Here is a 16,296-nt window from a genome sequence, read left to right as displayed (position 1 = left end):
TAAAATAGTAATAATAAAATAAACTCTTGGCTAGGTATTAGAATTGGAATTCCTATCCTAGTTATCCTTATCAGGTGTGATGAGAATTGGGTTTTAATCCCACTTAGTTATCCTTTATTAAACAAGGGAAGGTCAAGTGGACTAATTAGCTTGATCCTCAAGTCCTAGTCAATCCCTGTGGGAAGACTAGCTTTAGAGCGATCTAGATCAATTAGAATCTGCCAATTTCAACCACTACTGAGTTTGACAACTCAAGAGTCACCAATTAATCAACCAAAGCCAATAGTAAATAATTTAGATTAAAAATAGAGAAGAGCAATCATGAGTCTGAAATACCTCAAATTGTATTTAAATAATAAAATCATAACATGAATGGTCATTAAACAAATAAAAGAGAAAATAAATAGAAGAACATTGAACCTGAGATGAAGAAGAAATATTCCTAATTTCTAAAAATCCTAATCCTAAGAGAGAGGAGAGAACTTCTCTCTCTAAAAACTACATCTAAACTATGAAAAGTGAAAAAAAATAACTGCCTCTCCCTCAATGGATGCACTCCTCCACTTCATAACCTCTAATCTCTGCCTCTTGGACCTGTATCTGGGCCAAAAAGGGCTTTAGAAACTGCTGGAAGTGTTTTCTGTAATTTCTGGTGCGTGGCATCTGTCACGCGTCCGCGTGGGTCACGCGGTCACGTCATTCGGAGTTTTCCTTGTCACGCATTCACTTTGATCATGCATTCGCGTCATCTGTGTTCTGCTTAAGGCGCACGGCCGCGTGGGTTACGCGGTCGTGTCGCTCCCTTTTTGCGCTGGACATGCGGCCGCGTCATCCATGCGTTCGCGTCGCTGCCAGTTTCTTCAAAAACTCTATTTTGTGCTTTCCTTCCATTTTTGTATGTTTCCTTTCCATCCTTTAAGTCATTCCTGCCTTAGAAGCTTTGCAACTACTCAACACACAAATCACGGCATCAAATGGTAATAAAGAGTAATTAAAATAATTACTTTTAAAGCATAGAAAACATGTATTTAAACATATATCACATAATAAGGAAGGGAAAGCAAAACTTATGCAATTTCTATGAATAAGTATATAAAGGGTTGAATAAATCACTTAAATTGAGCACAATATATATCATAAAATATGGGTTTATCAGTGAGCTTATGGCAGATTACACTTGGGTCTATTCCTGGTATGTCTGCTGGTGTCCAGGCAAACAGGTCGGCATTATCTTGGAGCACCTTTATCAGCTTCGATCTTTCCTCTCCTTCTAGAGCTCGTTCGATATAGGTAAACTATTCGGCCTTTTTAGTTAGAGGGATTTTCTGGAGGTCGTCTGTTGGTTGGTGTCTTTCCTGAAAGTCCTTCCTAGGGTCTTGCTCCACAAGAGATAGTAACTCGGACGCGGTTTGGATGGCTTTTACTTCTTGTTCAGTATTTCGCGTTGTGTTTGCTTTCTTCATGCTGGCGTTGTAACACTGCCGAGCTTGTTGGCGATCTGAGTGCACTGTTGCTATTTTGTTATTTTGAACCTAAAACTTGACACACAAGTGTAAAGTAGATACTACCGCTCTGAAATTGTTCAGAGCGGGTCTCCCGAGAATAATATTATAAGGGCTGGGGTAGTCGACTATGAGATATTGTACATCAATAGTTTTTGCTAATGGGGCGTTGCCCATTGTTGTCTTTAGCCATATATGTCTTTTTATCGGGACCCTTTCTCCAGAGAACCCAACCAGTTCTCCAGATGAGGGTTGCATGGCTTTTTCAGATAGTTGCATTTTTAGAAAAGTTGAATAAAATAGTACGTCAACACTACTACCTGGATCCAAAAGGACCTTTCTTACCAGTAATTTTCCTGTTTGGATAGAAATTTCTACTGGGTTGTCAAGGTTTGAACTTTGTGAAGCTAGGTCAGATTGATTGAAGGTTATCTCTGGCTCCACTGTGTCATGTTTTGTTAGAGGTATTGTTCCTTCGATTGCCAGCATTGCTTGGTAGCTTCGCTTTCGGGCCGAGCTTGATTCTCCTCCTCCTGCATATCCTCCTAATATACAGTTTATGATTCTTCTTGGTGGGTCTGGGGTTGTTCACTTCCCTTTGTCCTTTTCTGTTGGACGTTCGTCTTGGTCTTGTTTGGTTTCTCTGTTTCTTCGGCTCTCGATGTACTTGTCCAGCAGTCCTTGCCGAGCTAACCTTTCTAGCAAGTCTTTAGCTTTTACGCATTCGTCCGTTGTATGTCCGTACTTCTGGTGGAAAGCATATTGCTTACTCCTATCTACGAATCGCTGGTCTTGATAGCTTCCTGCTCGGGCAGGAGGTTTCACTATCTTGGCATTAAGGATTTCTTTTATTATGTTTTCCCTCTTGGTATTGAATCTGGTGTAAGAGTTGAACTTTGGCGTGAGCTTGTAAGGTTTCTTTTGTTCTTTATTGGTTGACAATTTGAAAGTTTTCTCCTCCTCTCTTCTGGTTGGTTATTTGTCTGCCTTTTGGGCCTCGCGAAGTTCTTCAATCTCCATTTGGCCAGCAGCCCTTTCTCAGAACTCCTCTAGCGACTTCAGTTTGGTTATTGCAATTGCTTTTCGAAACTTGCCAGGTCGGAGTCCTGTCTTGAGTGCATGCAAGTGAACTACAGGGTCTAAGTCCGGAATCTCCATAGTGGCCTCGGTAAACCGAGTCATGTATTCTTTTAGACTTTCATGTTGTCCTTGTCTGATTGTGCCGAGATAGTCTGATCCATATACGTATATTCTTGTTGCGGCGAAGTAATCAATGAACGGCCTTGCTAACTCTTCAAAGGAGAAAATTGTACCTGCAGACAATTTTGAGAACCAAAGTAAAGCAGCACCATCAAGATAAGTGGAAAAAGCTCGGCAAAGTATAGGTTCATTATTAGCGCCGTTAAAAAACATCATGAACTGGAATTTTTTGATGTGGGCGCGGGGGTCGCCAAACCCCTTGTACGGCTCAAAGGAGGTGGGCAGCACAAATTTCTTTGGCATCTAAAAATTGGTAATCTCCTCTGAGAAGGGGTTGTCTAACGTCAGCTTCTCCTTTGGCGGGGTGATGCTTAGAGGGTCCATGTTGCCCTAAGCCAAGCTTTTGGAGTTTCCTTCCTCGTGCTTTCCAGCATTGTTATGGGTAGATAGCTCGGCTATCCTTTAAACTTCTGCCTGGAGTTCAGCAATCTGAGCTAGAAGCTCGGCCATATTTGAAGATCGAAGGTCCTGAAACAAAAAGAGTAAAGAGCTAGGTAAAGAAAAGAGTGGGGTTAGATGAATTCCGGCCCCACGGTGGGCGCCAAATTTTTTGTGCGTATGAGGCCGAGGTATGGCAACTTCTTTTGCTTATGACTGCGTTTGGGCAGAAGAGTTATATGTCGGCTGAATTGGAACATCGTAGCGGAAGCACCTGCAAAAAGCACTCCTACGCTCAAGTAAGAATATGATTTAAAAGAAATGATGATAATAAAATCAGAAAGAGTTATGTGACCTGTCTTGCTCCGATGTTGCTTGTATGTTTATATAGACGTTTTAGGTTATTCGGTTGGAGCTTGTTTTTGGGATTCTCCGTTTTTACCGATGTTATCCATAATGATAGCGTTTGACTTGTTAGTTGCGGTTCCGAGCTTTGAATAGCTCATCCGGATTTGGTGGATTGTTATTATTTGATTCTGTTTTATGCCGAGGTATATGTTGTGTATTATAGCAGCCGAAGTATACGTTACGTATCAGTATCTTTTCAAAAAGATATATTTTATGATAGATCTTTTCTTAGGTCACTTTTTTAAAAAATCGTGACTATAAACTTTTTTGTCTCTTTAAAAAATCGTGACCATAATCCTTTTTAAGTCACTTTCTAAAATTGTGATTATAGACTTTTTTAGGCCATATTTTTTTAAAAACTGTGACCATAAGTACTTTATAGTCACCTTTTTTAAAAAATCGTAATCATAACTTTTTTTATCACAGTAAAAAATCGTAATTATAGACTCAAAATATTATAGTATGAATAAGCTGATGCATGTACTCAGTGCCTATAGACAGAACACAACAGAATGACAAAACAAAATAGATCAATCCATACAACAATCCTTTCTCTTATTTCATCATTTCTATTTTCTCCATTTCTTCATTTCAACGCTATTTTTATGTGTAAAAAAAAAAATAAAAAATATCATTATGTAAAATATTATTAATGTAAAACTTAATTGTGTGAGTACACAAATCAAGTATTCTATTTTAGATCCTACAAAAAAATTCGTCAATAATAATAAGATAAATTAAGCCTAAAAACAAATGTGTGTAACACACATTTTGAAAAGTTAGGCTATTATATTCTCTAATATTTTTTGTTGTAAATTTTGTTCCATCTTTTTTATATCTTTAAAGACTTCAACAAATTCTAAGTATACCGGTCCAAATTTTCATATTTAATTACTTTTAAAATAAATATATAATATTAGATATAATAAGTATATAATTTTAATATTATATATATAAAATTATGATTTTATTAATTTGTGCTCTAAAAACATAAGTTAAATATACTATAAAAAGACATGTTTTATAAAAGTTATTGTAAAAATTAATTTTTTTATATTTTAAATGTATTGAATATATTAAAAATATTAAAAAAATTATTATTATTTTTTAAAATATGTTCTTAAAATATAAATTAATTAAATTTATAAAATTATAAATATTAAATTAAATAAGATAACTTTAAATTATTATAACATACATGGGTATGGCTGTAGTCTTATCAAGTGCTAAATTGCCAATTGACTAGAGTTGTACATGCATAATACATTCACTCTATGTTACAAATTAATTAGTAGCCAAATAATTGATAATTGAGAGTTTGAAACATTTTGAGCCATGCCATGCCATTAATAACCTGTGTTGCAATTAAGGATGGCAAAATTTTTTGAGATGCGGAAATTTCTGCGGGAACTGTTTCAAATGAAGATTCGACCGTGGATAATTTTTTTTGCGAAGATGGGATGGGGGACAAAATTTTTTCGAGACAAGCGTGGGGATCTGAGTGGGGATTCCCGTCTTGTCCCTGCTAGCTAATCCCCAAAATTCATGAATTTACTAAATTATCCTTAATAGTTTATTTCTCATATATGTTTTTTAGTCATTTCACACACATATATATATAGAAATCCAAAAACACCTAATCCTCATTTGTATAACCTTTCTTCAATTCAGAAATTTCTAACACTGTCCATACTCCGTCCAACCTCTCTGCAATCACTCCCTGACCACTCTCCCTTCTCACCGCATCGTCACACCTCACTGTGCCATCACCCTAACTGCATCGTGCTCTCTATTTGCGGCGTTTCTTTCCATAACTCTTTCGTCGTGTCTATTCTCCTCTATGTTGTCGCGTCTCCGACTTCGTCCACTGCTCTGTCCTCTGATTCGCCGTTGCGTCCTCCCTCTGTGTCATTTTGAAAGAAGTCACCATCTTATCGTTTAGGTTTTTGTTTATAAAATCTTACTGTTTTATATAGAATGGATACTTGCAGCTCTATTTTATATTGAAATTAATAATTAGTTAGAACTATCAGATAGATGTGAAATGGGATTATCACGAAAAATAGAACCCTGTGAGGAATGGAGATTAAAAGAAATATTCTTCTACGACGAAAAATGGAGACAGGGACGGGGAATAAATCTGAAGATAGGGATGGAAAGTAGAGAGGCATCCCCAGTCCCCGCCCTACTCAGTTGGCATCCCTAGTTGCAACCATTTCTCACATATTGCTCCACAGAGCATAGAACTGTTTTCTTATATCGAAATATACTTGTATACTTAAACATATTTAACTGTATTTCAAAAACTTTTATATCACCTGTTCTTAATTTTGTTATATAATGTCTAAATATTATAATGATCTCATCTTATCAAAACTGACCCACCAAAGTTCATCGTCATATGTTCTTAAATTTAGGAACTGACTATTAGCATTTATCATAAGTTAGTGCCTTCTTTACTTAGCCATTCTATCTTGATATTTGACATGGTAAAGTAAACTCTGTCCACTCCTCTGATGGACTACGGTATGATTTTTGGAATCAATATCCAGAGTAATCATAACAACTAACATGACTTCAATTATGAAATTGCAATTATATTTTCTTAATTACCATATATTCAAATTTTGCTCATGGATGAATCAAATAGGTATTTTCAAATTATCTGATCTAAATAATTTTATTAGTTAACCTATTTACACACTATAAAAATATATCGATATCCACCACAAAAATGATATTATTTTACTACGTTTTACTAAAACTTAACGGTGAGATTAGCATAGATCGGAGGACACACAAACAGAGAACAAAATGATGAATTAATTTGATTCAACAGACATATAAGGAACTAATTTGATCAAATTTAGTCATATTACATAAGTAATTTGCATATAAATATTAGATGATTTAATAAATGAAATAAAATTGACAACCTTTGTCGCTAGAGTTTCAAAATCATGCTATGTCCTGTTAAATCAGCTTCACATTGGAGACCATTAGCTAGACTCAAATCTTTTAGCTAAATTGCAAAGTAAGCGTGCTAATTAAATTATATCAAACACCCTTGGAAGAATGTGGGTCATAGAACATGAGACAAATTGGTTGCTTTCATCAACTCTTTCCCCACACCTACCTTAATGCAATCTAGCCAAACAATTATATATATACTATATAATATATTTCTACATAATTGTCCCTCTCACCATGACCAAGCACCACTTATGTTTGTATGTGTATATATATAACACATGCACAGTGTTTTCAATCTTACCACCACCTTAATCGATAATACCGGCAGCTGATTGATACAGTTTCCTAGTTTTCCTCGAAAGCGTTATAGTAGTTTCCATCTTCTTCATGGACAAGGATACTAGTTTGGAAATCCATCTCCCTCCTGGATTTAGATTCCACCCTTCTGATGAAGAGTTAATTGTTCACTATCTAAGAAACAAAGTCACTTCTTCACCACTTCCTGCCTCATTCATAGCAGAGATAGACCTCTACAAGTTCAATCCATGGGAGCTTCCAAGTATGTGTACAACTATATATCTGGTTTCTGTTTCCATCTTTTACTTCTCTTTCCCGTACAAAACATTTAGTCTTAATTGTATATGTTCATTTCATGCACATTTTGACTTATAAATGAAAGATAACTCCTCTTATATAACAATCACACTCTAATTTGTATTAATAAAAATTTTGATTTATTTAAATCAACATAATAAACTAATTGCAATTCCACTACTTTTCTTAAAAATTAACCAAATCATTGTCATAAGTCACTTCTCCCAAAAATTTAAATTCATACAACAAGATACATAAATGTTATATTTCTAACACACTACATCAAATAAGAACCTCTTTTTTTACTGTAACTTTGTGTGAAGTCTTTTTTTCTTATAGGCTTTCTTTTATTTTTTTTTCGTTAGCCTTATACCAGAATTCTTTTTTAGGATCAATAAGGATCGGATTCTATACTTTTGCATAATATCATGTTATAATATTATTTCTCTTAAAAGTTTAATCTAAAGGATATATAGTTATATTTTCAGCAAATATACCTAGGTAATCTAAGTCCCAACTCAAAAGAAAATAGATTTATGTAATTAAAGATGTTTTTATTTGGTGTGAAAAATAAAAAATTATTTTAATTCAACTAAATAGCTTTGTACTCTATGTTTTTTTTTTATAGGCAAAGCTTTGTTTGGGGAAGAAGAGTGGTATTTCTTTACTCCAAGAGAGAGGAAGTACCCAAATGGAGTGAGACCAAACAGAGCAGCTGGTGCAGGTTACTGGAAGGCCACTGGAACTGACAAACCAATTATCACGTCAGGTGGTATGAAGAGCATTGGAGTGAAGAAAGCCCTTGTCTTCTACAAGGGACGTCCCCCAAAGGGATCCAAAACTGATTGGATCATGCATGAGTATAGGTTGCATGATTCACTCCTCTCAAATTCTCACAAAAGAGGCTCCATGAGAGTAGGTCAATTGCATGCATGAGTTCTGAATTTCTATCTCTTTTTCATAAAACATGGTTAATGATAAACATTTTCTGGTTTATTTAATAGATTATTTTAAGAGAAAGTATAGGGAACCAATGACCTAAGCGTACAATGTGTACAATGAAGGTTTAGAAAGTATTAGAGATATGATTATTAGTGTTATATTCTCCTATCAGGTTACATTTTTAGGATGAATGGTTTTAAGACATGGTATTAGAATTCTAGATCCGAAAGGTCAAGAGTTCGAACTTTGATAAACCCAAAATGTATTCGGATGGTTATTCTGAATAGTATAAGTGATGTTCATTTTATTCATAAACCAAAGATTTAGCTCATTGTACACATTGTACGTTTAGGCCATTGGCTGAACGAAAGAAGAATCAATTCATTTTAAAGATTTTTTTAATACATTAAAATATCTAATTTTTTACTTATGTAGTGTTAACTCTTTTTTGAAATAGCTATTTTGTTTCTCACATTTTAGATTTGTTAATAATTTAAGTATTTGGACTTAAATTGTGTTCGAATAAACTAAATTATTAATAAAACTAAAACATAAAAGATACTTACTAAGAATGCGGAAGCATAATATTTTTAATACGGTTCTGCTACGTTACCAACAGCATATTTGCCAACTTCTGCCAACTCTTATTTATAATTGTGTTTCATGGGAGTGTGTTTGTGGATGTGTCTAATAAAAATGTCTTTTTTATAACTGTGTTTAATAGAAGTGTCTTTATAAATATATTTTATGGATGTGTCTCTTTATATATGTAATTAAAATATATTAATTATTAGACACATCTACGAACACACTTCCATGAAACACAAATATAAATAAGAGTTGGCAGAAGTTGGCAGATAATATGTTGGTACCCTATACTTTTCCTTTTTAATAATACTATGTGTATAAAAAAAACAGTGATTCGCATAAAATATATAGTAAAATTGAATTAAATTATACATATATTTATACAATTTTACTAGATAATCAATAATAGGTGTAATCAATTAGCAATTTTTTTTATTTTATTTTTTTTTGAAGAGAACATCAATTTAAATTATCACATCCACAAACTAATAGAAAAAAAAACTAAAATCTAAAATTAAATAAAAACAAACATCTAAAATTATTGTAAATTCATTTTAAAAATTCAAAAAATTAAAAAATTCTTACTGAAAAACAATATTTGAAACACAATAAAAAGAAACATCCAAAATCTAACAAAATAAAATATTCAAAATTTAAAATTTTTTTTTAAAAAACATTAATTCAAATTATCATGAAAAATATTTAAAATTTAATGAAAAATATCTAAAATCTAAAAAAACTATCTATAAAATCAAATAATAACAAACATTTAAATTTAATGTAAAATTATTTTTAAAATTTATTTAAAAGATTCCAAAAATTATTTAAAAAAATTCAAAATTCATTATAAAAATACCATAATTATTTTAAAAATTTTAAAGTAAAAAAATTCAAAACATAACAAAAAAAACATCCAAAATTTTACAAAACCAGGATATCTTAAAAATTCTAAAAGCGGACAAAACCAACTATAAAAAAAATTAGAAAAAGGAGATGGAGGGAGAGACTGCAGCGTTCTTGCACAAGGAGATGGAAGGGGTGGTGACGCAGTTGCTTTCTAGGTGGTCGTTGCAGTAGTCGAACTCCCGCGGACAGAACCATGACAACACGAGACGATGTGAGCGAGGGTGGTCTGGCTCGGCGACCCCACGTGTTAGACGTTAGGGAGTGCACAAATCGCGACTCTGCAAGAAGATCTTGGATGTCGATGCATGTATTGGCCGTAACCGGTGCGACGTGAGAGGATCCCGTTAGGAATGGCACCGCAACGCGATATGGAGGAGACGAATCATGACAGGAGAGAGGAGAAACAATGTCGCATCGGGAGAGGAGAGGAATGGTACTGAGTCGTTTCTTATGAAAAGAGGTTTTTTTTAATGCAAAATTAAATTTTAGAAATTTTATAATCAGATTTTTTATCTACCAATACATGATGACTAATTTATTGGCTAATTTATAATATGTATCTACTATTTATTTTGTATTTTTGATACACTATATCCTTACAAACATTTGATGGAATATGTTTAAAGCCAGAATAATATCATGAAGTTTTTGTTTAATTGTTTTTCTTTTTGCTACAGCTTGATGAGTGGGTGCTATGCCGGGTGAGACAGAAAACAGGCAGCCCAAGAAGCACTTTGGAAGATCCAAGTGAACTGATTTATGAACCAACAAAAAAGATTCAACAAATGAATGATGAGAACTTCAATCCTGAACTAGTAAAAGCCTCCATTGTGCACAACGAATTTCCAATGTTACCTTATATTCTGGCTTCTAGGAGTACTTTGCCTAATTCCATTGGTGTGTCCTCAAGCACAGGCTTTGTTAGAAATTGTGATATGAAACAATATGGTTCAGTGCATGAAGACAACAACTTGAATGTAATAGGAGCACAGTTCTTAGCATCTGCAATGGAGGGCTTGTATAATAATCCTCTGAAGAGAAAATTCATTGAACAAGAAGAAAACCATTTGGAATATGCTCCCCCAAATAAGAAAATAAGCCTAGAACTTGGTGATGATGTTGATAATAGTGATGATAAGCCAAGTCTTGTGATGGATACAAACAAAGGCTACAATTTTGGCTTCTTTGATCAGTGGAATTCAATCATACAACCTCAAGAGCTTAACAGCTTAGCCTTCATGGGATATTCATGATCCATGAGTTTTATTATTTGACTACAATAATAAGCTATCTTGATCTGAACTCACTTTCTAAAATCATGTGGTACCCATTATTACCATTTCTCTTTTCATGATATGCTCTTTTTTCACTTGGTGTTGGTGCCTCATCAAGAAGTGAGTTGTACAGGGCATGCTTGCTTGTTCTGCATGGGAATGGATGGTAAGTGAAGTGGTTTATATGTAAATAAGCAAGAATAATGCAGTGTGGTAATTATATTCTTTTCAGCACATACATAAGAATGTACATAGTTGAAAATGTATATCATTACAGGATACTACTGTATCAATTGTGTGTGCATAGAGTAGAGATAGCTTGAAGAATAAAGTGCCTGCATAATGCAGTTTAATTGCTCATTGTATCGTGCCTTCACATGATCTATAGAAATCTAGGTATTACTGAAAATACTTTCTTATTTATCATGATACTATAGTAAATTTACAGCTTCTTTTTCCTAAAGATAGGGGATAAGAGAACAAAAGTATCACTGTATCAGATTTTACGAGTCTCAGGGATACTCATTGTCATTCTTAATCCCAAAGATAGTGGATAAGAAAACGAAAGTATCAGATTTTGATATTTTTATATTCTAAGACATAACTTACATATCCTTCATTTATATACAAGTTTATCTCGTTAGTATTCTACTCTGCATTGCATTATGTACAACAAGAGGTTGCTTGCTAAGTATCAAAGTGTGTTTCATTTATAAACAAATTATTACTAGGGCTTTGAATGGGTCAGATCTAACTCCAATACTTTACTAATATATAATTAGGTGACTTCTGTGGATCGTTAAGAATGATTAAAGTTTAACAGACTAATCTTGTAATGACACGTGAATCACATCACTACTTAAGTACGGTAATTGAGAAATGAATTATTGGAAGGACATTTGAGAAATTTTTTGGCCAAAAATAATTTTCTGCTACGTGGACTTTAGTCTGGGCAGACCAAAAATAGAAAATGAAAAAAATAGTTGGGTGTCCAAAAATATTGAAAAACAAATGAATACGATTTTTGAAAATACAATATAAACTGTTGTGATAAGTGTGAAGTAGTTCTGAGGTGGATGACCATTTCTCTATGTTATTGATAATATTAAAAGAGATTGTATAATTAATTAAAGAGTATATACTCATTTTGGTACTTAAACAATTTCAAACTAGACATTTTAGTCCCCAACTAAAATTAATTACTCGATTGGTCCCTAACAATTAATTCCGTCAGTCACTTAGGTCCTTGGCTCCGTCAACTCTAACGGAAGACAAAATGGTCCCTGAAAACTCTAACATGGGACAAAATAAACCCTGACAACTCTAACAAGGGACAAAATAATCCCTGACCCCTTTATTCGAAAACGACACTGTTCTTCCCCAATTTTTATCATATCTCGCATAACCCTAACATTCATACTCTGCTTCTTCACCTTCACAGTCTTCTTTTCCATCTTTTCCTTCCTCCTCTTTAGCTCCAAGATTAAGCCATAGTGTAATTGTCACACGTGTCGCACCTACCTCAACATGTCATGGACCACACACTTCCTAAATCTTTGTGACTAGTACATCCACCTCCTCTGCACTTCACCCACCAAAAGCATCCACTTCCATGTCTTTGATAATATCACCTCCAACCTCGACAATGTCCACGACATCCTCAAGACCAAGTACCATAACTACTCCAAGGGCACGCCTTTCTCCACTCTCCAGCAAGTAATATAGATTGTTGGACATTAGGACATTATGAGAAGATTCTCCTTCGACATCATATGCAAATTCTCATTTGAAATAGACACTGAGTGCTTCATTCCTTCTTTTCCGGAGTCCAAGTTGGCAGACAGCTTCGACTTCGCATCCAAGCTATTACAACGAGCAATGTCGCCGTTGCAGCTTATATAGAAACTGAAGCGATTACTGAACATTGGTTCAGAGAAGAAGCTGAAGGAAACGATCGGAGTGGTGGACAATGTGGTCATGAAGATGTTAGGGCAGAGGAGGAAAGAGATGGCAACGACGGTGATGAGTCTTAACAAATCAGACTTGCTATCTAGATTCATGGGATCCATCGAAGATGACAACTAGTTGAGAAACATAGGCATTAGTTTCCTGAGTATGAATTGGTTAAGAACAAGTTCAGGATTTTTTTTCTTGTGAACATTAAATATATAGAGTGTGCATTATGTAGTTTGAAATTACTATGTTAGACTGTTAGTGTTATACGAGATATGATGGAAATTGGGAGAGAACAGTGTCGTTTCCAAACAAAGGAGATCAGGGACCATTTTGTCCCCTGTTAGAGTTGTTAGGGACTATTTTGTCATCCGTTAGAATTAACGGAGTAAAAGATCTAAGTGACTGATGGAGTTAATTGTTAGGGACCAATCGAGTAATTAATTTTAGTTTGGGACTAAAGTGTCTAGTCTGAAATTCTTTTAGGACCAAAATAGGTATATACTATTAAATAAATTTGAAAAGGTATACAAATAGGAGTTTTGCTCTGAAGGAATAGATACACATAACAAATAAATACCTCTCTCTCTCTTTATACAAAAACTTTTCTCCTCTCTCTCTTTTATACGTTCCTAATATATATAATAGTAGTAAATATATAAGTTACTTCTATTATTATAGTGAGATAATTATATTGGTGAATATTAAAACTAGAGTCTTCTATTTACACTTTTATTTTATATTTTTTCTTATTTATTTATTCTACAACACGTTATCATTACGAGACTCTGATCAAATTTTAGGAAGACTCCAGGCAACAAATTTTCATTATATGAAAACTCTCTCATCTTGAATTTAATACTCTTGATATATCTGGAAACAACTATTTATCATGGATACTAGATGCTAAAATCCATCTTGATTCAATGGATTTTGGAGATACCATTAAGGATGGAAATAATGCATCCCAGAAGGATAAAGCCAAGGCCATGATTTTCCTTCGTTGTCATCTTGATGAAGGATTGAAAAATGAACATCTCACATTAAAAAATCCTGCAGATCTATGGAAAGACCTTAAAGAAAGGTATAATCATCAAAAGACGGTGATACTCAATGTTCTATAAATCGAATTGGACCGGCCGGTTCAATTGGGTTAACCAAAAATCGGTCACCTAGCCGGTCCGGTCCACCTGTAAAATTGCCCTGCAAAAAACCTGCAAAAAAATTGGCCGAACTGGTGGCGAACCGGCAAACTGAGCAAACCGGCCGGGTTTCAGCAGGCACCAGTTCTCCCCCCAGGTAACGAAATGGCGTCGATTGGTGCTGAAAAAAAATAGAAGGATGAAGTGAAGTGAAGTCTGAATGCATTGCAGCCACTTTCCAACCCTAGTATCTTCGAAAAAGACTCCTGGACCTGGTCACCTCCCACTCCCAACCCTAATCTCTTCGAGCTTCTGCCTATGAAAGACAAATGCCACTGTCAAACAAAACAGACGTCGGAGCCAAGCGCCACTGTTGCGGGTCGTCGCCTCACCGTCGCAGGTCGAAGCCTCACCGTCGTAGGTCGAAGCCTCACCGAAGTGGTTAGTTCTGGCTCTTCTTCTGTTCTTCTATTTTTTATTTTTTCAGTCATTTTGAGTTTTTGTTTTGAGTACTGTGGTTTTTGACTTTTTTCAATTAAATTTTAATTCAGTGAAGAATTTAGGGTAGATTTAAAGTAGGTTCATGTTCTTTAGATGCAGAGTTTCTTCTACTCTCTTGTTCTGTTTTTTAATTTTTTTATTTTATTTATTATATGATTAATCATTCTGTAATGTTGAATAAATTTGATGTATGTTCAATTTTAGAATTCCGCTCTGTTGATGTAGGTTAAATATTTTTATTTTTTCAATTCTACTTTGTTGAATTAACTAGATGAATTACTACATTTAATTATGTTGAATGCCATATGAATTGTATGAACTATGAATTGATATATTGGTCTAGATTACAGATTGCTGGCATTCTGAATTTAGATGAAACAGTCACAAAATGATCAGCAACAACAACATAATGCTGGACAAGAATCTCAGACAGGTTCCTCTCGAGGAAAATTTAACCCAGCTAGGAAATATTTCACTGTGAAGTATGATAAAAATCATACGGTACAATATACATGCATCTTTAGTTTGAATACTTATAATGGAGGGGTGATATATAGGATGAAATATCATCTTGGAAAAATTCTTGGACAAATTAAAGTATGTAACAAAATTACTGAAGAAGTTGAACTTCAATTCCAAAGGATTCTGATGGAAAACAAAAAAAATAATATGGAAAAAAGAAAATTTGAGGAGGAGTCTTATGGTGGGAAAACACATGCGCAAGAGGATGAATCGCCTAACCCTGTACAAGTTGTTGTTCCTACAACAACCGGAGACAAAGGAAAAAGAAGAGCTATAGTAGCTATACAAAATGGAAGTTACTTTAAAGAAAGGACTACTCTAGGATCTCAACCGACTTTGAAAAGTGTTTTGGCTAGTAAAAAAGTTGTGCACAAGGCTAAGTTGGGACTTGCCAAATGGATCGTTGATGCACGTATTCCTTTCAATGTAATTCAATCACCTTACTTTCAACCTGCATTAGATGGTATTGCTGCAATTGGACCTGGTTTCAAGGGACCATCATATGATGAAATGAGAGTTCATTTGCTGGCCGGTCTTAAGAGAGAGTGTCAGTTGCTTGTTGAAAAGTATAGGAGCTCATGGAAAAGCACCGGTTGTACGCTGATGGCAGATGGGTGGACTAATCAAAGGCAACGAACTTTAATTAACTTTCTAGTTTATTATTCTATGGTATGTCATTTGTTAAGACTGTTGATTCTTCTGATGTGATAAAAAATGCCGATGCATTGTTTAATTTGTTTGCTGATGTTATTGAGTGGGTTGGGCCTAGTAACATTGTGCATGTGGTCACTGATAATGCTACTAATTATGTATCTGCTGGAAAACTTATTCATGAAAAATACCTAAATATATTTTGGTCTCTTTGTGCTTCCCATTGTATTAATCTTATTTTGAAAGATATTGCAAGTATTTCTCACATAGCTGACTGTTTCGAGGGTTACTAGAAACTGTAGGTCGATCTCGGACGAGATCTGTGGTGGTGGTCGGAGCTGACGTGTCCGACTTGTTGGACTTGGTGCAGCTGAAGTTAGCATGGGCTTTAATCAGGTTTTTAGTAGAATCAGAGTATGATTTATACCTGGGTGTTCCAATGTATTTATAATGGTGTAAAGTGACCTTTCTAGAGATAAGATAGTTTATCTTATCTTATCTTTTTAGGGGAACCGCCTTATCTTTCTAGGCTTTGGTTGCCTTTAGATTTGGGCCGTGTTCCTTCGTTTGGGCCTACTTGGGCCTTTGTAGCGATTTGGCCGAACTCTTTATGAAGAGGTTGGGTAATTCTGACCTGAAGAGGTCGATCGACTTGTCTTCAATCAGCTTGGGTCAACAGCTCGACCCAGGGCATGAATAGTG

General features: G+C 34.7%; 2 protein-coding genes across 2 annotated transcripts; both read left to right on the top strand.

Moving 5' to 3' along the window:
* Positions 1 to 6,759: 6,759 nt before the first annotated feature.
* Positions 6,760 to 11,185, top strand: LOC112696506 (NAC transcription factor 32). Its single transcript, XM_025749303.3, has 3 exons — positions 6,760 to 7,080; positions 7,744 to 8,030; positions 10,229 to 11,185. The coding sequence occupies exons 1-3, from the start codon at positions 6,909 to 6,911 to the stop codon at positions 10,802 to 10,804; spliced, it is 1,035 nt and encodes a 344-aa protein (XP_025605088.1). The 5' UTR covers positions 6,760 to 6,908; the 3' UTR covers positions 10,805 to 11,185.
* A 3,053-nt stretch (positions 11,186 to 14,238) lies between these two features.
* On the top strand, positions 14,239 to 15,887 carry LOC140173648 (uncharacterized). The gene is made up of 3 exons (XM_072198147.1): positions 14,239 to 14,361; positions 14,794 to 15,471; positions 15,630 to 15,887. Exons 1-3 carry the CDS (start codon positions 14,239 to 14,241, stop codon positions 15,885 to 15,887), a joined length of 1,059 nt encoding a protein of 352 aa, XP_072054248.1.
* Positions 15,888 to 16,296: the final 409 nt, after the last annotated feature.

The sequence above is a fragment of the Arachis hypogaea genome, chromosome 6 (genome assembly GCF_003086295.3).
Source record: "Arachis hypogaea cultivar Tifrunner chromosome 6, arahy.Tifrunner.gnm2.J5K5, whole genome shotgun sequence".
NCBI classification, from domain to species: Eukaryota; Viridiplantae; Streptophyta; class Magnoliopsida; order Fabales; family Fabaceae; genus Arachis; species Arachis hypogaea.
The sequence above is the reverse complement of the archived record's forward strand: the minus strand, read 5'-3'. Positions and strand labels throughout refer to the sequence as shown.